Source organism: Leptodactylus fuscus, chromosome 4 (genome assembly GCF_031893055.1).
Source record: "Leptodactylus fuscus isolate aLepFus1 chromosome 4, aLepFus1.hap2, whole genome shotgun sequence".
Classification (NCBI taxonomy): Eukaryota; Metazoa; Chordata; class Amphibia; order Anura; family Leptodactylidae; genus Leptodactylus; species Leptodactylus fuscus.
In genome coordinates, this window is record NC_134268.1 from 181,652,722 (window position 1) to 181,679,420 (window position 26,699).

Here is a 26,699-nt window from a genome sequence, read left to right on the forward strand (position 1 = left end):
GCGTTCAAGGCTTGCGCGTGTGGGTGGTTAGCAGTGTATTTCTGCCGCCGCTCCAATGTCTGAGAGATGGTGGGTTGTTGTAAAGAAGCGCCTGATGGTGCCTTTGATGGTGCAGGAGAAGGAGATAAGACAGGAACAGGGGAGGATGAGGGAGAAGTCAACCAATGGCGGAGGCAGATGAAGTGGTGTCCTGGCTCGTCCTCTGGAGTGCATCGCCAGCACAGTCAGCAGTGGCAGTGGCAGAGGCAGAGGCAGTGGCAGTGGCGTGAACGGCAGGCGGCCTTTGTCCTGCCGTTGCTGCCTGCCACTGATTCCAGTGCTTGGATTCCAAATGACGGCGCATTGAAGTGGTGGACAGGTTGCTCTTCTCAGAGCCCCTAATCAATTTCGAGAGGCAAATTGTGCAGACAACACTATATCTGTCCTCGGCGCATTCCTTGAAAAAACTCCACACCTTCGAGAAACGTGCCCTCGAGGTGGGAGTTTTTCGGGGCTGGGTACGAACTGGAACATCTTGGGAGATTCCGGGTGTGGCCTGGCTTCGCCTAAGCTGCTGACCTCTGCCTCTGCCTCTAGCTACCCTTTTTGGTGCTGCACTTGCCTCAACATCCACACTACTTTCCCCGCTTGACATCCCCCCTGTCCAGGTCGGGTCAGTGTCCTCATCATCCACCACTTCCTCTTCCAACTCCTGTCTCATCTCCTCCTCCCGCACAATGCGCCGGTCAACTGGATGCCCTGACGGCAACTGCGTCACATCATCGTCGATGAGGGTGGGTTGCTGGTCATCCACCACCAAATCGAACGGAGATGGAGGAGACTCTAGTGTTTGAGCATCTGGACACAGATGCTCCTCTGTTAGGTTCGTGGAATCGTGACGTGGAGAGGCAGGTTGAGGGACAATGAAAGGAGCGGAGAACAGCTCTGGGGAGCAGGGACAGTTGGGGTTATTGTTCTGTGAAGCTTGGGAATTTTGGGAGGAAGGAGGACAAGACTGTTGGGTAATAGGAGGAGAGGAGGCAGAGTCTGACTGGCTGCTGGACAATGTGCTGTAAGCGTTCTCTGACAGCCATTGCAAGACCTGTTCCTGGTTCTCGGGCCTACTAAGGTTTGTACCCTGCAGTTTAGTTAATGTGGCAAGCAACCCTGGCACTGTGGAGTGGCGCAATGCTTGCTGCCCCACAGGAGTAGGCACGGGACGCCCTGTGGCTTCACTGCTACCTTGCTCCCCAGAACCATTCCCCCGACCTCGCCCACGGCCTCGTCCACGTCCCTTTCCGGGAGCCTTGCGCATTTTGAATTCCCAGTTAGAAATTGGCACTATATACCAGTAGCAAAAATTGTGGGTGCACGTAACCCCAATATATTCTTTGAATTCCCAGTCAGACAATGGCACTATATACCAGTAGCAAGAAATGAGGGTATTTATAACCCCAATATATTCTTTGAATTACCAGTCAGAAACTGGCACTATATGGCAGTAGCAAGAAATGAGGGTATTTGTAACCCCAATATATTCTTTGAATTCCCATTCAGAATCTGGCACTGTATACCAGTAGTAAAAATTGTGGGTGCACGTAACCCCAATATATTCTTTGAATTCCCAGTCAGACAATGGCACTATATACCAGTAGCAAGAAATGAGGGTATTTATAACCCCAATATATTCTTTGAATTACCAGTCAGAAACTGGCACTATATGGCAGTAGCAAGAAATGAGGGTATTTGTAACCCCAATATATTCTTTGAATTCCCAGTCAGAAACTGGCACTGTATACCAGTAGTAAAAATTGTGGGTGCACGTAACCCCAATATATTCTTTGAATTACCAGTCAGAAACTGGCACTATATGGCAGTAGCAAGAAATGAGGGTATTTGTAACCCCAATATATTCTTTGAATTCCCAGTCAGAAACTAGCACTGTATACCAGTAGTAAAAATTGTGGGTGCACGTAACCCCAATATATTCTTTGAATTCCCAGTCAGACAATGGCACTATATACCAGTAGCAAGAAATGAGGGTATTTATAACCCCAATATATTCTTTGAATTACCAGTCAGAAACTGGCACTATATGGCAGTAGCAAGAAATGAGGGTATTTGTAACCCCAATATATTCTTTGAATTCCCAGTCAGACAATGGCACTGTATACCAGTAGTAAAAATTGTGGGTGCACGTAACCCCAATATATTCTTTGAATTACCAGTCAGAAACTGGCACTATATGGCAGTAGCAAGAAATGAGGGTATTTGTAACCCCAATATATTCTTTGAATTCCCAGTCAGAAACTGGCACTGTATACCAGTAGTAAAAATTGTGGGTGCACGTAACCCCAATATATTCTTTGAATTCCCAGTCAGACAATGGCACTATATACCAGTAGCAAGAAATGAGGGTATTTATAACCCCAATATATTCTTTGAATTCCCAGTCAGAAACTGGCACTATATGGCAGTAGCAAGAAATGAGGGTATTTATAACCCCAATATATTCTTTGAATTCCCAGTCAGACAATGGCACTGTATACCAGTAGTAAAAATTGTGGGTGCACGTAACCCCAATATATTCTTTGAATTACCAGTCAGAAACTGGCACTATATGGCAGTAGCAAGAAATGAGGGTATTTGTAACCCCAATATATTCTTTGAATTCCCAGTCAGAAACTGGCACTGTATACCAGTAGTAAAAATTGTGGGTGCACGTAACCCCAATATATTCTTTGAATTCCCAGTCAGACAATGGCACTATATACCAGTAGCAAGAAATGAGGGTATTTATAACCCCAATATATTCTTTGAATTACCAGTCAGAAACTGGCACTATATGGCAGTAGCAAGAAATGAGGGTATTTGTAACCCCAATATATTCTTTGAATTCCCAATCAGAAACTGGCACTGTATACCAGTAGTAAAAATTGTGGGTGCACGTAACCCCAATATATTCTTTGAATTACCAGTCAGAAACTGGCACTATATGGCAGTAGCAAGAAATGAGGGTATTTGTAACCCCAATATATTCTTTGAATTCCCAGTCAGAAACTGGCACTGTATACCAGTAGTAAAAATTGTGGGTGCACGTAACCCCAATATATTCTTTGAATTCCCAGTCAGACAATGGCACTATATACCAGTAGCAAGAAATGAGGGTATTTATAACCCCAATATATTCTTTGAATTCCCAGTCAGACAATGGCACTGTATACCAGTAGTAAAAATTGTGGGTGCACGTAACCCCAATATATTCTTTGAATTCCCAGTCAGAAACTGGCACTATATGGCAGTAGCAAGAAATGAGGGTATTTATAACCCCAATATATTCTTTGAATTCCCAGTCAGACAATGGCACTGTATACCAGTAGTAAAAATTGTGGGTGCACGTAACCCCAATATATTCTTTGAATTACCAGTCAGAAACTGGCACTATATGGCAGTAGCAAGAAATGAGGGTATTTGTAACCCCAATATATTCTTTGAATTCCCAGTCAGAAACTGGCACTGTATACCAGTAGTAAAAATTGTGGGTGCACGTAACCCCAATATATTCTTTGAATTCCCAGTCAGACAATGGCACTATATGGCAGTAGCAAAAATAGTGGGTGTATATAGCCCCAATTCTATTGCTAGGGGACTTGCAGGGTATTTCTGGGGTGAAGGTGGGGGGGCACACCGTTGGAACGGGTATCGGGGGTATATATCGGGTATACGGGAATACACTGACAGTGTATTCCATTCAGGATCCTGGGAAAGCTGGGTTGCGGCGATTGAGCCCGTCAGTGCCACGTTACACTGACAAGCTTCTCCCTGGAATTTAGCTCCTATAAGAGCTGTTGGTTGTCTTCTCCTTCCTATCCTAGCCTGTCCCTGCCTACCCAGAATCTAAGCCCTAGCTAGCTGGACGGAAACCTCCGTCCTCGGTGAATTGCAAGCTCAGAATGACGCGAACCTGGGCGGCGCTGTTCTTTTAAATTAGAGGTCACATGTTTTCGGCAGCCAATGGGTTTTGCCTACTTTTCTCAACGTCACCGGTGTCGTAGTTCCTGTCCCACCTACCCTGCGCTGTTATTGGAGCAAAAAAGGCGCCAGGGAAGGTGGGAGGGGAATCGAGTAATGGCGCACTTTACCACGCGGTGTTCGATTCGATTCGAACATGCCGAACAGCCTAATATCCGATCGAACATGAGTTCGATAGAACACTGTTCGCTCATCTCTAGTTATATACAGTCCATGGTCATGTGATGAACACACAGGTGCATGGCTTGTTACCAGGCAGATGTATGTTTACTGTTCTGTGACTGTTACGAATTGTGTGTCCATCACATGACAGTAAAATTCTGCCTGGTTGGTGCAGAATTTGCAAATTTCTGAGCTGAATTTTTAAGCCTGTTCAAATTCCATCATGTGAACATATCCTAAATATTGCTAACGAGACTTATTTGAAGTTATCACCCAGTACTTTCTAAAAGACAATGCCTTCCTCCTTGGTAAAACAGATCTATACTTAATAAAATTATATTTTTTAATAACTCAATCAACAAAGCAAGTGATCAACAAAACAAACTGGGAGGTAAAACAAAGGCCCTATTCACATCTGCCGTAAGGCTATAGCTCTCAGCAAAACAAAAGTAATAATACTTTCCATGCTGTAGGCTTTGTCACTAACCCTTGGCAATATAATAGAAGATCGCTCACCAGCCCCACTAACTCCTGGTCAATAGGTGCCGCTCCACTGATCATGGCACAGTGGAAATCGTTCCTCTAGCTCCCACCATTCCAATTCGTGCAGTTAGTTTCAGAGACAGATTAGGTTCTCTACTGTCAAGTGGGTGGTTCTCAGGTGAAGCAGAGAGGCAGGAACCACCCACTTGACAGTAAAGAGCCTAATTAGCCTATTCAGTGCTGAAGCTAACACAAATGATTGCTCAGGATAGGTCGGGGCAAGAATCAGAGGAGGGGGCACCTATTAAAGGATGCCAATGGCTAGAGTTGTTGGAGTGCTCAAGCTTTGCCCGACAAGGGTGCAGAGATTATCAGAAAGATGAGGTGCTTATGGGGATAGGGGTGCACCAGTTTTGTTTCCGAAACTAAGTCAGCAGTCTAAAGATTCACCAGATTTATCATCCAGCATAAGACACTGGTGGAAGTTTGCACTTGAGGTTTTCTTACGTTTAGACAGTATTATTAAATCTGCCTCAATGTCTATCACAGGGCATGACATATTCCCGTCTTTGTTTGCGGCATACATCTTATTGTTCTATTACAATGGCATAAATTGAATGTCTTGCCATTATTGCTGTCATGTTTTACAAGGGGCTTTTATATCAGCTCAATAGTATATTAAAGTAAAATATGAGTCATAAAAAATATTTCACAGATGCCTCTTATGTGAGAACAAAAACAAGAGCAACAAAACCCAGTAAATGACATTTATTTGCACCATCATTAGTTTTTATGTTGACTCATATGTGGCTATAGCTATATTACATTAATCTTGCTCCCTTTTCAGAAATACGGTACATTTTTAGTATGCTGAAATAAAGAAAACTGAAGTCGTGACCCATTACAGAACAGCTGTATCATCCTATTTGACTCATCAAATAAAACTAGGTTGCTTGGGCTGCATTATGGAGACAAGAGCAGCTGGCATAAAGTAACAATGGAATAAGAACATCCCAAATATTCTACACAAGTCTATGACTATGGAAATTGGATGATAAATACGGTTCATATACAAAATGGACAGATTTTATATCTGATCAGGTTTAATTTCTCTTAATTTGTTTAAGTCTGAGGCCACATGTTACAGGAATGGTGTATTTTTTGTTGCAGGTTTTTTTGACCAAAGCCAATTGAATTTAACAGAAGGGAGAAGTATAAGAGCTTCCTATATAGTTCCCATTCTTTAGGAAATATAAAGCTTGGCATTGGCTATAAAAAAAATTGCAACAAAATCTGCAAAAAAAAAAAAAGCGGCTTTTCCGTAAACTGTGATCTCAGCCTCAAGGAGTTCTCCACCTTTACGTAAGTTTTAACCACTGGCTTGAATGTGGCTGCCTAAAAAACCTATTCCAAGCAGGGTCATGTATGAATATTGTTGGTTAGATAACAGGGTTGTTTTTTTAAAGGGGTTTAGGCAATTATTCTTATTAGAAAGGTACCTTAGTGAGGGGGTCCTGTCCAGTGGCGTAACTAGGAATGGCGGGGCCCCGTGGTGAACTTTTGACATTGCCCCCCCCTCGACCGACCCCCTCCTACGCATTTCTGTGCGCTCTATTATGCCCCATAGTGGCCCCTTAACACAGTATTATCCCCCATAGTGGCCCCTGCACACAGTATTATCCCCCATAGTGGCCCCTGCAAACAGTATTATCCCCCATAGTGGCCCCTGCACACAGTATTGTACCCCATAGTTCCCCTGCACACAGTATTATGTCCCATTGTGGACACCCATAAATAATTATTATACTCTGGGGTCTTTTCAGACCCCAGAGTATAATAATCTGAGACCCAGGGGAATAAAAACTTAAAAAACTACTGTTACTTACCTGTCCCCCAGCTCCTATGCTGTCTTCTCCGCTGCCGTCCTTGTTCAATGATGTCTGACGTCACATGACCCGGGACGCAGGGTTCATGTGACGTCAGAGACGTCAGAAAGGACATCAGGAAGGAGGCCTGGCAGGATCGTGGAGAGGTAAGTAACATGTTTTTTTATGTTTCTTACCTCTCCAGGTCCGCCAATCATTATATATAGTGTATATATAAGTATAATGATAGCAGCGGTAGTGGCTGTCACTGGGCCCCTACTGTCCCTGGCCCTGTGGCAGCTGCCTCTGCTGCTACGACGGTAGTTACGCCACTGGTCCTGTCATTGGGAGAGCACTACAGACAGTGGGAATGATTTATTATAAAGAACTTCCACAACTCCCACCATCTTGATCTCAATAGATCCACTTACCGCACTGATTCTGACACAGCTGAATTTTTTTTTCCCTAGCTCCCATTTTTCCCTAGCTCCCATTCTTCAGTGCTTAATATACTAATTAAGCTACCTACAGTCATGTGGGTGGTCCCTCACTTACTGCACCAAGCCCAGAACCACTCACCTGACAGTATAGGGTCTACTTAGCATATTGGATGCTGCAACTAACAGAATCAATTGCTCAGGAATGGTGGGGGGTTAGAGAAAAAATTCCAGCTACATCAGAATCAGTGGAACAGTAGCTATTGAAGGATGTAAAGAGTTGTTGTTGGTAAAGTTGGAGGCTCTCTTTAATGCATTGGCACAAAATGTATCATAATTATTGAGAGGTTCTGGACCATGCACCTGAACTTATATCTATGCAGTTGGAAACTGTTGTAGGTTTCAGTTATAATTTGTGCCAGATTTCTGTTGTACGTTACAGTAAGTTTGTTGGGCCGAGGAATCACCAACCATATCCAGCTTCATCTAAGCCCTGCTCTTCCCACTTTGGTGAGTGTGGTGCAAAATGACCAAAAGTCTCAATTTTCATTCAGGAACCAGCATATGCGACAAGACAACTTCAAGCCTTGTACACCAAAAAATTGGCATATAAAACATGGTGAATTGGCCCCTTTGTGAAGCACCATACAACACTTTTTGAGATTAGTGAGTTAAAAAACAGTTGTACAAACAAGGGCACTTCTATGAACTTATGAAAAGTGTGTATTGCCAGTGGCATAACTACCAGGGTAGCAGGGCTAGCAGCTGCCACAGGGCCCGGGACATTAGGGGCCCACCAACAGCCGCTACCCCTGCCGGTTTTTTTCCCTAATAGGGCCGGCGTTAGGGGGCGGGGGCAAACTGGGTAATTGCCCAGGGGCCCCATACTTTCCCTACCATAAGGACAACATCGGCAGCAGAGAAATCATCTGCAGATGCAGGGGCTGCCGATCGCTTCTTGCAAAAGTTTCCCCGCACACAGCAGCTTCCTGTGCCGCCCCTCCCCCTCCTCAGCATTGGAGTGTGAGGGGAGAAGTCAATGTAGCTGCTCTCTTCACTGCTAGCCAGAGCTGCACAGAAGTTTCCTCCATGTCCTGAGCACCCAGCCATTCTGCCAAATGTAAGTATATTTTTGGGTAAAATATGTATAGATGTTTATATTTGTGTACATTATGTGTTTTATATACTGTGTGAATCCTGTATGTGTGTAGATAGGTGTGTGTATAAGTTGTATATGAATATATGTGTGTGAATAGATGTGTATATGTGTAGGTATATCAATGTCTATCTATCTGTATTTGCTTCTATACATTTCTACCATTGTAGATACTAGAATTGTATTTTATAATGTGATGTTTAGGCCCGGTTCACATCTGCGTTCAGGTTTCCGTTCGGGGAGTCTGCTTGGGAGCCCCCAAACAGAAACCTATACACATTAAAAAGTGGAAACCTTCAGGAGACCCATGGGCCACACAAAAACACTATTATTATACTCGGGTGTCTTTTCAGACCCCCAGGTATAATGATCGGAGGCCCGGGAGAGGTAAACTCTCCATGCTCTGTACAGGCATTGGGCCTAAATGTCTGACAACCCTGACGTCACTTGACCGGGACCTGCGTCCCGGGTCATGTGACGTCCGTACGTCATTAAAGATGGCTGACACCACCTAAGACTGTAGCGGAGCCGGAGATAGGTAAGTAACAGTGTTTATTTATGTTTGTATCCTCCTCTGGGTCTCTGATTATTATACTCTGGGATCTGAAAAGACCCCAGAGTATAATAATTGTTCATTGTGTTCATTATGGGGCATAATACTGTGTGCAGGGGCCACTATGGGGCATAATAGAGCACGCAGGAATGCGGTGGTGGGGGGGGGGGGGGTCGATCAGTCAAGGTCTTTGGTGTCGGTCAGGAAGGGGGAGGCCCCAAGTCAAAAGTTCACCACGGAGCCCCGCCATTCCTAGTTACGCCACTGTGTATTGCATCTCTAGCTCTTTATTCACCCAAGACTAGAATGGATGGAACTCCAGTTACCAGTAAATCTTCCTGTGGGTTCAGTTTTTGACATAATAACTCCAAAAAGTAGAAGGCATCCCTATTTAAGCCTAACCTCTAAGCCACTATGGTCTATTCTATTATACAGTGAATCTTCTTTGAAAGGAGCACCCAAAGTTTATGTAAGAGTTCCCTTCTTGGGTGTGTCTTTTCTATATTTGCTAGACATTAGTAACATTGTAAATAAATTGTATCACTTATCTTGTACAGAGACAGATATTTGTAGACGTCTGAGCTCGAATCTTCTAACATTCCTTGATAGTTTGACTTCTGCTTCTAATATGCACCACTTATGTATATAATGGGAGGTATTGTCTTTATAACAGGTGATTTATCACATGAAAATGTAACTAAAAAAGAAACTCAATTGTATTTTATTAGCTCAGCTATATCAGGGTTCCAGCGTCCCTTCAGACAAAGTTGTATGCCTGTGCACCAGAGCAAATGACACCTTAGAGATCTGACACAATTTGCTCATCTTCTCCATATTCAGTGTCAAAAGGTCAGATCATTTTTTCCACTTTAGGGCTGATTTGGTGTCAAAGTAATTCTAAGTCCCGGGGTGAGGGAAGAACACAAGTAATAGATATAGATCTGTTTTTTGTTGTTGTTGTGTAATACAGACATTTCCTTTTTGGAGATCAACTTCATTCATAAGTCTGGGTTGAAAGGAATGAAAAAAAAATGTTACAATAAATGGGGTTATCCAATAAGTGTACATGTGTTATTAAAGGCGTTCTACCACCTTAAGACATTAATCCCTATCAATAGGGTAGGGGATAACTCAAACCCTACTGATCCCAAGAATGACAGTCCAATTCCCCTATTTATGACCATTTATAGCACTCAGCTATATTCCCTATCTCCATCTCCAATATGGGATGAATAGAGCAGTGGGGCACATGCCTCCATCAGGATGGGGAAACTGGTCCCCTGTTATAGGGATTGGTGGTGGTCTGAGCAGTGAAACTCCACCGATCATGAAGGTATCCCCTATCCTTTCAAAACAAGATAACTTCTAAAGTTGGCACGCCTTCAAAGAGTTCTCTTTTGGTTTTAGATATTGATGACCTATCATCAATATCATCTTGGTGGGGTATGACTGGGCACTGCTGACTATCAGAGTCATGACATACCAGTGGGTGCATTATATAGTTACCATGCTAACCTGGTAACTTCAGTGCTAGATATTTATCTACAACCCCATTCTATATCTGTCAGGACCAGCTTGTGTCTGATGGACCTCATATACAGTGGGGCAAAAAAGTATTTAGTCAGTCACCAATAGTGCAAGTTCCACCACTTAAAAAGATGAGAGGCGTCTGTAATTTACATCATAGGTAGACCTCAACTATGAGAGACAAAATGAGAAAACAAATCCAGAAAATCACATTGTCTGATTTTGTAAGAATTTATTTGCAAATTATGGTGGAAAATAAGTATTTGGTCAGTAACAAAATTTCATCTCAATACTTTGTTATATATCCTTTGTTGGCAATGACAGAGGTCAAACGTTTTCTGTAAGTCTTCACAAGGTTGGCACACACTGTTGTTGGTATGTTGGCCCATTCCTCCATGCAGATCTCCTCTAGAGCAGTGATGTTTTGGGGCTGTCGCTTGGCAACACGGACTTTCAACTCCCTCCAAAGGTTTTCTATAGGGTTGAGATCTGGAGACTGGCTAGGCCACTCCAGGACCTTGAAATGCTTCTTACAAAGCCACTCCTTCATTGCCCTGGCGGTGTGCTTTGGATCATTGTCATGTTGAAAGACCCAGCCACGTTTCATCTTCAATGCCCTTGCTGATGGAAGGAGGTTTGCACTCAAAATCTCACGATACATGGCCCCATTCATTCTTTCATGTACCCGGATCAGTTGTCCTGGCCCCTTTGCAGAGAAACAGCCCCAAAGCATGATGTTTCCACCCCCATGCTTTACAGTAGGTATGGTGTTTGATGGATGCAACTCAGTATTCTTTTTCCTCCAAACACGAAAAGTTGTGTTTCTACCAAACAGTTCCAGTTTGGTTTCATCAGACCATAGGACATTCTCCCAATACTCTTCTGGATCATCCAAATGCTCTCTAGCAAACTTCAGACGGGCCCGGACATGTACTGGCTTAAGCAGTGGGACACATCTGGCACTGCAGGATCTGAGTCCCTGGCGGCGTAGTGTGTTACTGATGGTAGGCTTTGTTACATTGGTCCCAGCTCTCTGCAGTTCATTCACTAGGTCCCCCCGCGTGGTTCTGGGATTTTTGCTCACTGTTCTTGTGATCATTTTGACCCCACAGGGTGAGATTTTGCGTGGAGCCCCAGATCGAGGGAGATTATCAGTGGTCTTGTATGTCTTCCATTTTCTAATTATTGCTCCCAGTTGATTTCTTCAATCCAAGCTGGTTGCCTATTGCAGATTCAGTCTTCCCAGCCTGGTGCAGGGCTACAATTTTGTTTCTGGTGTCCTTTGACAGCTCTTTGGTCTTCACCATAGTGGAGTTTGGAGTCTGACTGTTTGAGGGTGTGCACAGGTGTCTTTTTATACTGATAACAAGTTTAAGCAGGTGCCATTACTACAGGTAATGAGTGGAGGAAAGAGGAGACTCTTAAAGAAGAAGTTACAGGTCTGTGAGAGCCAGAAATCTTGATTGTTTGTAGGTGACCAAATACTTATTTTCCACCATAATTTGCAAATAAATTCTTACAAAATCAGACAATGTGATTTTCTGGATTTGTTTTCTCATTTTGTCTCTCATAGTTGAGGTCTACCTATGATGTAAATTACAGACGCCTCTCATCTTTTTAAGTGGTGGAACTTGCACTATTGGTGACTGACTAAATACTTTTTTGCCCCACTGTACCTTTAAAGTAGTGCTGCATGGTTGGTGCCACTTTGATGGTAATAATAGTGACGCAAGCTACACTATTCTTGCTGTTAAAAGCAGTTGCGTATGTAACCCACATTGGCTGATCTGGGACTAGGGTGCCATACTAATCCTACAGATGATAGCCTGCAACACCTTGTAGAGTATCTGAACCTCTTCCGCATTGCTTGGAGATTTCACAATAGAGACCCGTTGATATTGATGTAAGAAGATTATTTTAGGTGGGATTGCCCATTAAGAAGTTTCTGATTCTTTCCACATTGACAGATATTGGGTTAGGGAACCCTATTAAATCTGCAAATGAGAGACAAACACTTTGTATGATATCTTGTCCTATTTGTTTGTTGATGTCATAGCAGAGACCTGTCGATTCCCCTTTGTATAGTTGCTGTTTCCTCCCACATTGGCGGATCTAGACATAGTCAATCATACTAAACCTGCCAATGAGAGACCGAAGCACCTTGTATAACGTGTATAAATGTCATAGTAGAGACCTGTTGATACCCCTTTAAGCAATCGCAGACCTACCCCGCATTGGCTGTTTCCTTTCAATCCATCTTGGATAGTCATCTGTTCCTTTATTCTGTAAGCACATTAACTACAAATGCCGCATGAATATCTTGTAGTTTTGTAACTAATGGAATACAATAATTCTTTCTACAAAAACAATATATAATATTAAAGAGCGATTGAACGGATGCACTGTTTGTGAATGCGCCATTATATATCACATTATAACTGCAGCCATCTGTTCTGAAAAGCTTTCATTTATAGATGACTGTCAATACCAGTCCTCTGTGTCTGGGAGCACGGTGATTTATACTGGTTTGGGGAGATTACATTATTACATTTGTAATGAATATTTCATATTCAGACAGCAAGCAAGGCTTCTGAGGAAGTGGTTATTACATATTTGCAGTAAATAACAATCTGCTGGTACTTTGCAATGTATGACGCGACTGCAGATTTCTTCTAAAGAACTTTGTGACTTTAGAACGTTAAACAGGCTTGTAAGACATCTTATAATGATGAAGTAACCTTAAATGGTCACAAACTTTTTGACAAATGTAGCATAAATTTATAGTGCCAAGAAAGAATAAGAAACTAGTAATTAGAGATGAGCGAGTAGTGAAATATTCAAGATTCGATATTCGTTTTGAGTAGAGCCTCAATATTCAACTACTCGATCGAATATTGAAACCCATTATATTCTATGGGAAAAAATGCTTGTTTCAGGGGAAACCACTATTCAACTAAAGGAGAGTCACCAAGTCCACGAATAGCAGGAGGAGAGTGTTTAGGAGGAGCGCTTTGCAGTTAAAGCAATAGACCCCATAGACTATAATGGATCCGTGTGCTTGCAGCGCACTGCCCGCACAAATGATTTGTGTGGGCAGTGCACAGCAAGCACATGGACCCCATTATAGTCTATGGGGTCCGTGCGCTTTATCTGAACAGCTCTTGCAGTTGCGCTGATATTCCGTTAGGGGGGTCCTCCTGCAGACTCCCTCTGGAAGGGAGGCAAGCGCTAATGTGATCTTACTTGTCCTGCAGAACCAGCCTTAATTGGCCGAATGCTATACAGTGTATAGCATTTGGCCAATCAACCCTGGTTCTGCAGCAGGCTCTTCTTTGCTAGTCGGGAGAGCTGGCAGCTTGCGGTTATGTGGGAGCTGACTTTTTCTCATAGAAATGCATTGACCAGCGTTGATTGGCTGAATGCTATACAGTGTACAGCATTCGGCCAATCAACGCTGGTTCTGCCGGAGGCTCATCTGTGAGGAGGCGGAGTTTAAGATCGGACCACAGCAGTCTCCATTGTGATCTGATCTGAGACTCCACCTCATCACAGACGAGCCTCTGGCAGAACCAGTGTTGATTGGCCGAATGCTGTACACTGTATAGCATTCGGCCAATCAATGCTGGTCAATGCATTCCTATGAGAAAAAGTCGGCTCCCGCATAAATGCAAGCTGCCAGCTCTCCCGACTAGCAAAGATGAGTTCTGCAGGACAAGTAAGGACCGGTTCACATTAGCGCTTGCCTCCCATCCGTAAGCAGTCCACAGGAGGACCCCCCCCCCCCCCCCCCGAACGGAATATCAGCGCAACTGCAAGCACTGGACAGTTAAGTTCAGCGTTCCTCACAGGGACTAGGTGTATAGCATGGGTAGGGAACCTTCGGCTCTCCAGCTGTTGTGAAACTACAACTCCCAAAATGCTCCATTTACTTCCATGGGAGTTCCAAGAACAGCAGAGCAAGTATGCATGCTGGGAGTTGTAGTTTTGCAACAGCTGGAGAGCCGAAGGTTCCCAGCTGGTATATAGGGTATATAGGGGCCATCCTTTCCACCAACAAAGGAAAAGTGTGAATACTAAAGTAGAATTAATATTGATCTCACAGAGTCCGTGTGCTCAGCTGAGGAAGGGTCCTCGCTATGTAGAGAGTGGGAAGTGATATTCAGCACTCAGGCATGTATTGCACTGATCATATCCTTATTTATTAGAAATATGATTTCATTCCAAAACAGTGGCAGCGCAAAGTCTCAGACCACTATGTTTTGTACTCAGGCTTAAAGAGCTTTTCCAGGTTTTTTTGCTATGGCCATCATTAGAACAGACCATCCATTTATGATTGGTGTTTAGGACTATGGCCTATACAGTCTACAGAGGAGCCGAAAGTTTATGGCTCTGTATATTATACAGTGGCTGAGCTGTGCTATCATAGCTCAAGTACCATTCACTTCAGTGTGAGCAGAACCGCAGTAATATCTCCCGGCATACATTGTATACACATTGTACAGAGCCATCTATTACCAGTTCCATCCACTATATAGTATTATTGAACAGCTGTGTGTACCCATGCCCACCCCAATCAGATATTGATGGATTATCATAACCATAGGCCATCAAAAAATATCCCAGAAAACCCCTTTAACTCTACTGAGAACAGTCTTTAAAGTGAATACTCACTTCAACTGCTCCAAAGCTGCAAGTTGTGAACTGTACCACTAATGAAGGCAAAAAAGAATGCCGAGAACCTCATAGAACAATGGGTAGTCTTTATGTTTGGAACCCTGCTCATCCTATGTAGCTGCTTGGTAGTCACTACAACTTTCGCACATGTCCACATGGTGGTGGGCAAGATGACATTCTATCATGGCAGGTCATCTAATGGAATCAGAAAGCCAATAGGACGGTATGTAAGAAATTAGGAGAAAACCAGACTCGACTGCTTGGTCAAAAGATAAGATAATCTGTATATAAGAGTACATTGTATTTTAGATTTTAAAGCAAGACAATGCCTTTTTGGGTGAAGCCCCTTCTTCAAGCCTAGCTTTCTCCTTACTTCCATATATTAACAGAATAATGTAGAATTCAAGAACCAACCCTTCAGTTTCATTAGGCCGGAATGAGACATGTAGTTTTTGGCTAAAAATAACAGCAGCAGTGTGTGAATCCAGCCTAACATAGTTCATCTTATGAGAGTGATCTATTGACCCTGTGGGAAATAAGGACCCTTGATGTGTGAAAAGTGATCTAATTACTTTGACTCTGGTATCCTAGTTCCTTAACATCAGTGTGGCATATATGTGCGATAAGGAAGTCATAGTCCTTAGATAGCTGTCAACTGAACACTCATTTGGTTGATAGCTATTCCTTCCACACCCCCATACACATGCACACCGGGCTCAGACAAGTATGCATGTGGTCTTAATAGAGAGAGGAGAATAAGCTGCTGCCATGCACTTCTTATTTCTCTGCAGCTTATCTCCTCTGTGCGAAAAGGAATTGGTGATACAACATGTCTGGTCATTATTTCACCCCACCAAATATCTACCATTGGGGAGATTCAGAATACTCTCCTACACATGAGGCGGTCACCTGGTTATGGTGCAATAATCTTCAAACGTGTATGAACACCTTTAGTCTATCCACACTTTACAGTAACACTGGCTGTCCATTGAGTAGGTAACGCCACATAGTTTTGTAATATTATTACACACACAGACAATATAAAGGAGGGTGATATAAAGAGTCTCCACCATCTTTGGAACCAATGGATCTCTACCAACCCAACCATCAAGTCCTTAAAATCACAACCAAATTAGATGCAAGGAAACCATGTATCCCTGGCAGTCACTTTCCATATTGGTATTGAATGTGCTGCTGTCCTTCAGAACAACCCCACCAGCCAGGAAAATGGCGGTCACTTGGTTCTATCCAGCCAAAAAAGTGGTCATGGATGTTTTGACTCTCATCATTAAAGTCTAAGGAAGACTCTGCAACTCCCAGAGATTTTAGGGGAGATCCTACATGCAAGAGCGGCCTCTTCTCTACATGGGAGCAATAGGGGTCAGTGTAACTCCATGTTCCTGAGATGGACCCTTGCCAACATTGATCCGGCCATGGTTATGGCAATGACAGTCTCTATGAACCATATATACTTACTGAAGAAACTTTCTGCTGTTGTCACAATTTTAGGCGAGTAGATTATTGATTTGTGTCACTTCACTTATTACCGAGCCACAAGAGAATAGAAAATGGTGCATAATTCATAAAGTTTTGAGATTTTCATCTTTGTAGATGTTACTAAAAATAAGAAGAGAATTGTGATATTCCCTGAGAGATAAATTAGACACGCAATCCAGAATGCAGGAAAGTGTATTGACCTTGATGATGGGATCAGAAAGAAATATGGATATAATATTCATAAACTTCACAGCCCAGAATTATTCATGCACAGCCACTGCCCAGAGAGAATAAGGCTATTTATAAGTAAAGATTTTGACAGCAACATCTTTGGAAGAATAAGTTACCTTATCTGAATGTATTTCCATCCAGCTTTATATAGAAAGTGCATTGCTTATGTCACAAAGTAACCATTATCTGGAAGAAATGGAAATTTTGTGAATTTTAGTGATTTGGTTAAGGTCATCATCTTCTTACATATTAATATTATTTATACTAAATATAATGAATCTGTCAGTGAATTATTAGTCTTCTAAATTTTCTTCTTATCAATAATGTTTTATATACAGCGATCATTGCTGGTCTGATGGAGAACTATTCATGTCTATGTGAAGGACTGAATCATAGAGCATATTATTTTACTACTACTTTTGACGTACTATAGTCATTTTATTATTTTTAGGGCAAAAAGTTAAAATTTCTAGCAAAAAGCAGAGGCGTAGCTGAGGGCGGGAGCAGGGAAAGCGTTGAGAAAGGGGGGGGGGGGCAAATTGGGAAAATGCCCAGGGCCCCCATCTCCAAATAGGCCCTGGGATCTGCAGCACCAGATGTTTGGTCTGGTTCTCCGGATCAGGGGAACCTCAGTTACAGGTGTATTGGCATGCTATGCAAACCAATACTGTGGACATCTCAGGGAGTTGTAAAAGGGGCTCTATCATTGGCAAAAGTCATTTTTAACTAAACACATCATTGCATAGCCTTTAGAAAGGCTATTCCACACTTCTGTATGTAAATCGCCTCAGTCAGCTGTCCTCTCTCTACTGTGTGCCATGTACAAGAGCAGGGAGGAGGAGTCAGCAGCAGCCTGTGCTGTATATACAGAAGACAGTGCACAAAGAGACTTCCGGGGTGTACCGAGAAGCTAATTAGTAGAGATGAGCGAGTAGTGAAATATTCGAGATTCGATATTCGTTTCGAGTAGAGCCTCAATATTTGACTACTCGATCGATTATTGAATCCCATTATAGTCTGTGGGAAAAAATGCTCGTTTCAGGGGAAACCACTATTCGATGAAAGGAGAGTCACCAAGTCCACGAGTAGCAGGAGGAGAGTGTTTAGGAGGAGCGCTGTGCAGTTAAAGCACACGGACCCCATTATTTATTATTTTCTGATAAATGAATGGTCGCTATTACTGATAACTGGGGGGTGGGGCACATATTTATGAGCAGGGATTAGTTTTAATAAGTCCAGGGTAAACATTATTTATAAGGAGGATCTATTGTTAATAAAGCTAAGGGAACTATTACCCCACTGTTCTCTCTATATAATAGCTCCCCTAGTCTTATTATTAATAGTTACTACTTTTAAATATCTATCTATCATTATTAATGAGGACTGGAACCCGCTTTTAATTTTGCCCAGGACTACACTTTGTATAAAACCAGCCCAGGGTGGTAGGACAACTAGGTACTGGCTGTCACCATAGACAAGTGATACTTCCCCTTTAAGGTTTAACAGCTAACTATGTCTATCATGTTTATCTCATGTAGATACTTTCCGAAATAAATATATAATTCTATAGATATAGATTGTAAGAGCACTACCCTGAATATTCACAATGCCCTTTTCATGAAACATGGTTAAGAGCGTCGTTCCATTCTGCTAGGAAGTTTTGCTCATGGGATTCCATCTAGATTATCCATCCATTAAAATGCAAGTATATTAAATATTAAGTTCAAGGGGGATAAGTTTCCATTCACTACTGTGTTAAAGAAATGAATGGAAAAATCCATTGGTCTGTCTTGACCAGATGGAAAATGTTACTCAATGGGCAAATAGATTTCCCCGTCTAATTTAATTAAATTAATAAATAAACAAAATGTCAGGTCAGATCCTGGAAACTGAAAGTGAAGAAAGCAATTAGAATTGCAAAATAAATAGAAATCAAAGAAAACAAATGTATTAGAAATGGAAAAATCACCTGGCTATGATCCATGTTGAGTCGCTTCATATACAGAGTTTGTCTTTCACAATTCTCAAATAACTTTGTTTTTTCACTAGTTATTTTCTTTATTTTTGAATATTTTGTATTAATTTTAGCATATTTGCTTCATAGATTTATATACTTAGACAGCTCTGCATGTTCAGGTTGGCTTCTGTATATCAGCACATGCTCCCCATCGGCTCAACAAGAAGTCACGAGATAGCAATGGAGTCCTGATTTCATGTTTGTAGTCCTAACTTTAAAGGACTCAAGTTGACATTGGAATATGGGAATTTTTACAATGTGTTTTCCTTGTAAAACACAACCCTGCACACAATTTGTAAATTTCCCCCAAAAAATGAAGGGAGTTGCCTCTCCTTTCCATCCAGCCTGTGCTCTTCCTGTCTGCCTTTCATTTAAATTCTCCTTTAGTAAAGTGCTTCTCCATTATAGAGATACATATTGCAGAGCACACTGCATTAGTGAATTACCATCAAAGGCTTCCACAAGGGACTTCAATCTCTATTTATATTATATTCTACATTTTCTTTAAGCAAGCCTATGATCAGTGCATCAAACCACAATGGAGTCCCTGAGTTATCTAGTACAATAGATTTTCTATCTGACATTGTTGGGCTGATTTCACAAGAATGTAACATGGCTGCATTTTTGTGCCCTTATTACTGCTACAAATCCTTGTTCAACCATAGGTCTAATATTCCAAATTAACAGCCTCATAGATTGCCATTAGGCTTATGTTTGGCTAACTTCTGTGAAACCTGCCTTAACGTGCAATTTTTATTTCAGGTGACTTTTCAGATGAAGTTCTTATGTACACAAATGTTACCATTTCATGAGTTGTATTATTGTGTATGCATTTTTTCAGTTGCTAGTTTTCCCCTGAACCAATGAGTGGGGACTAGCTGCCATGATGCCTTCCACACTGTAACATACAGTACAGACCAAAAGTTTGGACACACCTTCTCATTCAAAGAGTTTTCTGTATTTTCATGAGTATGAAAAATGTAGATTCCCACTGAAGGCATCAAAACTATGAATTAACACATGTGGAATTATATACTTATCAAAAAAGTGTGAAACAACTGAAAATACGTCTTATATTCTCGGTTCTTCAAAGTAGCCACCTTTGATTCCTGCTTTGCACACTCTTGGCATTCTCTTGATGAGCTACAAGATTTAGTCACCTGAAATGGTCTTCCAACAGTCTTGAAGGAGTTCCCAGAGATGCTTAGCACTTGTTGGCCTTTTGCCTTCACTCTGCGGTCCAGCTCACCCCAAACCATCTCGATTGGGTTCAGGTCTGGTGACTGTGGAGGCCAGGTCATCTGGCATAGCACCCCATCACTCTCCTTCTTGGTCAAATATCCCTTACACAGCCTGGAGGTGTGTTTGGGGTCATTGTCCTGTTGAAAAATAAATGATGGTCCAACTAAACGCAAACCAGATGGAATAGCATGCCGCTGCAAGATGCTGTGGTAGCCATGCTGGTTCAGTATGCCTTCAATTTTGAATAAATCCCCAACAGTGTCACCAGCTAAGCACCCCCACACCATCGCACCTCCTCCTCCATGCTTCACGGTGTGAACCAGACATGTAGAGTCCATCCGTTCACCTTTTCTGTGTCGCACAAAGACACGGTGGTTGGAAACAAATTTGGACTCATCAGACCAAAGCACAGATTTCCACTGGTCTAATGTCCATTCCTTGTGTTCTTTAGCCCAAACAAGTCTCTTGTGCTTGTTGCCTGTCCTTAGCAGTGGTTTTCTAGCAGCTATTTTACCATGAAGGCCGGCGGCTGCACAAAGTCTCCTCTTAACAGTTGTTGTAGAGATGTGTCTGCTGCTAGAACTCTGTGTGGCATTGACCTGGGCTCTAATCTGAGCTGCTGTTAACCTGCGATTTCTGAGGCTGGTGACTTGGATGAACTTAACAGCAGAGGTGACTCTTGGTCTTCCTTTCCTGGGGCGGTCCTCATGTGAGCCAGTTTCTTTGTAGCGCTTGATGGTTTTTTGCAACTGCACTTGGGGACACTTCAAAGTTTTCCCAATTTTTCAGACTGACTGACCTACATTTCTTAAAGTAATGATGGCCACTCGTTTTTCTTTACTTAGCTGCTTTTTTCTTGCCATAATACAAAGTCTATTCAGTAGGACTACCAGCTGTGTCTCCACCTGACTTCTGCACATCAAAACTGATGGTCCCAACCCCATTTATAAGGCAAGAAATCCCAGTTATTAAACCTGACAGGGCACACCTGTGAAGTGAAAACCATTTCTGGTGACTACCTCTTGAAGCTCATCCAGAGAATGCCAAGAGTGTGCAAAGCAGGAATCAAAGCAAAAGGTGGCTACTTTGAAGAACCTGGAATATAAGACATATTTTCAGTTGTTTCTCACTTTTTTTTTTAAGTATATAATTCCACATGTGTTAATTCATAGTTTTGATGCCTTCAGTGTTAATCTACAATTTTTAGAGTCATGAAAATACAGAAAACTCTTTGAATGAGAAGGTGTGTCCAAACTTTTGGTCTATACTGTATATCCAAGTTGCCTGACCTACATGCTACCTGTTCCTTTGTATGCCACCAGGGCACGTGTACACTTCTTCTTTACTTGAAGGGCCAAAGTGCATGCCAATAAATCCTCCCCAGCCTATCTCAGAAGGTAAAGTCTGCTTCACCAATCACACCCTGTCTGAATAAAGGTTCCTAGTTCTTTAGTTTACTGAAATTGTGCATCGGTATTCTCCTGCTTGATATACCATGTATGACTCCAGTTTGTATTCCTGACCTCATTCTCGTCTGCTAAGCTATAACACCAATCTAATTATCCATTATTGACTCTGTCTGTTCCTCACCAATGCACCTGGACTGGCCGGACTACTCCAAAATACCACTACTCCAAAAGTGGAAACAAAGTCCTACATGCAAAACTTTGTGTCCGATGAAAAAAAATTGGTTCCAGGTGGAGAGGCTGAAAACGCTCATGGGCGGTCACGTTTTAAGACTCATCCAAATGAATGGGTTTTAGAGCCGACTGCTCACAAGCCGTCAGCTGTCTGATTTCTCCGGGGCAGACAGCGGACACCCTGGGGCGGACAGCAGCGGCAGTGTGAACACTGCCTAAGTTTTGATTCATGGACAAATTTGAAATGATGTTTAATTAGATATATTGTATCACTAAATCATTATATCATATAGATAGAGTAATATACAAAGTGATATTATATGTAATGGTTATATAGCTAATGATAAAATTACCATTCCTGAAATGCTAAGAAAAATAGATAAAATCAAACCTTTTCTATTCTGGTTTTCAGATCTTTCATAACCGATCATTGGAACAGCTTTCACTGTCCAAGTACAAGGTTTTGGATTTGATATCAAAGTTGGTCAAGATGTCTTCTCCAACCGTGAGCTCCACAGCACAACAAGGTCAGCCTTCTACTATAATTTTATGTGATTATGTGATTTTATATGATTACTACATTGTATAAATCTGGTACCTGTGTTCTGTGTGGATGGCATAGGCTATAAAATAAGTCGCTGTAGGGAGAGTGAGGGTGGCAGTAATATCTGTGCCTACATCATTTACAAGGTGAGACAAGGAGGCAGCAATGTCTGAGTTTACATCATTTTATGGGCAAATGGATTTACTGTTGCTTCAAGCAAGGTAGCCATTGTATAATATTGAAGCTTACACACAGAGATTGGGGTCCGTCATATTGAATGTTACGTACTTAAACCAAGAATTATTTATTAAATCAAGGTTCATAACAACTTCTACCTGACCTGAAGGCTACAGACCATCCACTCAAGTCGTAAAGCAAGACAGGAGTCAGAGGAGCTTGGTCAATAGAGCAGGTAGAAAACAGGAGACAGTAACAGAGTCAGAAACAATGGATTTTTAATGGGGATAGGCCATCAATGTATGATGATGGCTTACAATGGGTCTGTTTTGGACAAAAAAAATTTAACAGATTTGAAGTTAGACTTACACATTTTAGGGTGCATGCACACTACGTAACGCCGGGCGTGTATGAGAGCCGTACACGCCGGCGTTACAGCAGGGCTGCCGGACACTTCCCATTCACTTCAATGGGAGCGCTCGTAAACGCCGCTGTTACGAGCGCTCCCATTGAAGTGAATGGGAAGTGTTCGGCAGTCTGCTGTAACGCCGGCGTGTACGGCTCTCATACACGCCCGGCGTTACGTAGTGTGCATGCACCCTTAGACTGTTCTCACATCAGTGTTTTGCGAAATATATGTCAGACAGAAAGCTGTGATGTATGCCACTGCATCGCCTTACTGTACCATATGCTGCTTATTGGCTATAACATTGAGAAATGATTTGTATCTTGGGTAGTATACTTAAAGTTAAATAAAAAAAAAGATACATACCAGCATGACAAAAGCCAAAAACCACTGGATAGGTATATGGATACCTTCATTATATGTGCTAGGAGATTTTCCACCATTGAAGCCGAACAAATCCACAAAATCTTACCTATGGATAGCTTTGTAATATAATACTGCAAATATACAGACAATGATGTTGTATCGTATAGTAATATGTAATAGTTGTCCTCTAGTTATTCTATGGCTTGTCAGAAAGATACAGTCATAGTTTAGAAATGTAAGCACCAGAAATTATTACATGAAAGTGGACATATGCAACAGACAGACATGGGGACAAGGTCCACAGGGATGGAACATCATCGACTTCTCCCCAGTGTCCAGAGTCACTTAGGAAGGGTTCACATTACAGTTGGTGTCCGCTCAGAAGGTGTCCATTTTAAAAAAAAAAAACAAAAAAAAAACGGACTCCTATCATAACGGACAGTAACTGATGGCTATGAGTTACTGTCCATTATATGTCCGTTGCCCATAGACTTAATTGTTAAAAAAAAACAAAAAAAAAAACGGACACTTACTGTCCATTTTTTCAAAAGGAATGGAAAAGTCCTGCATGTAGGATTTTATTGTCCGCTTGAAAAAACGGACATGGTTGTAAACGGACACTAAAGGACATAACATAAAATCCCATTGAAATGAATGGAAATTGCAAACAGACCAGCTAGTGTCCATTGCTAAAATCTTGTATGGACAATAGCCATGGACACCAACTATAGTGTGAACACCCCCTAATTCTTTGGAGCACTGCTTAATCCTGCAAATAGAGTATAAGGATATGCCAAAAGGGATGGCTTCTTCTTTACACTAGTCTTTATTTTGCTTGTGAAATACAAACTTGTGCCTTGAGGACTGCAGAGTCAACAGTATATATAACAGTCCGTGGAGTCTCATCTTTCTCTTAGGGGGCGTTCACACTACCGTCGGTGTCCGACATGTAGTGTCCGCTCCTAGTGTCCGCTCAAAATCTGTCACGGACACTAGGAGCGGACACTAGATGTGTCCGTGACACCTGTCATTCACTTGAATGGGAATCGGGTGCGTTCTTTTGCACTCCGTGCCCGTCCTTCCCTGTCCGCAAGAGAAGATGTCCGACTTCTCAAGCGGACAGAAAAACCCTGCATGCAGGGTTCTTCTGTCCGCTTGAGAAGTCGGACATCTTCTCTTGCGGACAGGAAAGGACGGGCACGGAGTGCAAAAGAACGCACCCGATGCCCATTCAAGTGAATGACAGGTGTCACGGACACATCTAGTGTCCGCTCCTAGTGTCCGTGACAGATTTTGAGCGGACACTACATGTCGGACACCGACGGTAGTGTGAACTCTCCCTTAGTTGGTGACCGCTATATGGGGGTCGGGTGGGGTGGGTGGTTTGGGGTATAACAGTCCGTGGAGTCTCATCTTCCTCTGGTTTGGTGACAGCTGGACACGTATTGGGCAGCGATCTCCACAGTGGCCTCTTCTTCTCCCTGTATGTTCACACATACAGGATTTGATGCAGATTTGAGTGTGAATTCTATGTCAAAATCCTTATCAAAACCATCAGCAGTTTGCACCCAGCATATGTGAACAAGATATGTGCAATCCTGTTTATATATCATGTAAAATATTCACATGGATAACAAATCTGCAGGAATAAGCGGTGTGCTATTCATTACTAAGGATTCTGCACGGAAAAGCTGAGTGATAAGCTGGATGCAGATTAGTCCCACTAAATTCAGCTAAGATCGGCGAGACTTCACACTGCTCCGAATGATTTCTGCCTTGGATCTTGAAGCAGAATATGTGTCGAATTTGCATACCCAAAAAGTCAATGCTCACGATATCGTTCCTTTGTAGATTTGTTTGGATTTTTCCAGCTCTTGGCCTTATAAATATTTGTGCATTTCTTTTTGTTCGAGAAATACAAAGCATTTAACCAAGGATTAAAAACAGCAATTTTGTTTGCTAGAGAGAAATAGAAGAAGAATCCTTTAATTAGCGGGTTTGTTTGATGCCAGATAAAGCAGAATGGAATTACTGCTCTGCCGAAATGTGGAATAAAAGGCGTCCAGATTGTACGAGCTGTAATACCACAAGACTCATCACCTAAGTGGCTCAAGTTCTTTTTGTCTTTGTAATATCCATAAATAGGATTTTAAAATTGGTGCATTTCCCTTTCTCTAAGATCACCTCTGCAGCGATAAAGAGAGCAATAAATGTGTCACTTAGGGAAGGCCAGGCCCATCCAACTGAGCAGAGCTTTCCTACAGTATATCTACAAGTATACAGAGGCAACATTTATCCTTTGCAAGTAGAAACAAATGACTCATAGCAAGTGCTCTAATACAACTGTCTCTAGGCTACAGCTCTGGCTACACACACGCACACACACATACTGTATATACACACACACACACACACACACACACACACACACACACACACACACGAGAACAGAAAGGCAACTTCCTCCAAAAGATTGAATTTTACTAGATGGTATAGCCTCCTAAATACTTGCAAAAATAAGCTGCATAATACAATATATATATATATACAAATGAGACCCTTTGGTTAGGATGGGTTCACATTACTGTTATTTAATTTGTTATAGGATGAAAGCAATTGACATTAAGTGACAGACAGAGATGGGGCCCCCTCTGTCTAGTATCTGTCAGTGGGTATGGACACAGAGAGAGGGGCTGCATCTGTGTCCCTCAGACTACTAGTGTTAGTGTCCATTGTCAGGGGAAGGAGACTTTCCCTGACGCTACAGCGGCTAGCTAGGCCCTGCCTGCGGGTGGTAGTCAGCTGTTCCCAAGCTAGCCTTGGCCCCAACAACGTTATCAAAAAAGGGAATGAGGGAAGGGGAAACACAGCCCAAAGCTCAGCACTGAGTATTGAAATTGAGACACACTCACGGTTCCTTGGATGAAGATGCTGCTCGGACCTCCAAAATTTCCTCCGACCCAGGAAACAACATTTAAGGGAATATTGAACAATAGAAAAAGAGGATTCAGCAGGCTTTCTTCCAGATAAAAAAGTTTTTCTTTACTTTATTTGAATAAACATGATTAAAAAATATGTATATGCTCCAAGGAAAAGGATTTAAACATGAGACATAGTGGTCAAAAACTGACGCGTTTCAAGCTTGACGTTCTTAATCGTAGTCTATTGTCTTATCCATAACAGTAGTGTGAAAGTCACTTTACAGAGCTAGGTGTTACATTTGTGTCTATACCCAGACCCAGAATCTGGAATGCAGACTGCACCGCTAAGGGAACAGAAGTAGGAGACTTTCCCTTACGCAACGGCGGCTGGCTAGGCCCTGTCTGCGGGTGGTGGTCAGCTGTTCCCAAGCTAGCCTTGGCCCCGACAACTCCTGGCTTTCTAACATGAAGACCTAGCCGAAAGATAGGGGGAGAGCTACAAGAGAGTTAGGGACTGGGGATACTAAGGTGGTCACCCCTACAGAAACCAAGGTGCAGCTGCAGACAAAACAAACAGGGTGGGATGTGCTGGACAACAGACACAGCACAACATGGTACACAACAAGAGAATGAGGAGAGGGATAGTGGAGAGGTGAGGAAAGGGTTAACACAGGACTGGGGCCAAACAAACTGGAACCTAAACCTCACAAATAACCCGATAGTGCCAGGCAAACAGAACTGAAGGGCAGGGAAGAGTAGAAGTGTGGAGGGACAAACCAGACTCACACAC

At 42.4% G+C, this 26,699-nt stretch overlaps 1 protein-coding gene across 1 annotated transcript in view; it reads left to right on the plus strand.

Moving 5' to 3' along the window:
• The first annotated feature begins 21,961 nt into the window (after window positions 1-21,961).
• Window positions 21,962-26,699, plus strand: part of HDAC9 (histone deacetylase 9) — a 328,489-nt gene continuing 323,751 nt past the window's right edge. Inside the window, exon 1 of the mRNA XM_075271432.1 lies at window positions 21,962-22,022. Coding sequence (XP_075127533.1) covers window positions 21,986-22,022 — 37 coding nt within the window. The 5' untranslated portion in view covers window positions 21,962-21,985. The remainder of the gene's footprint in view (window positions 22,023-26,699) is intronic.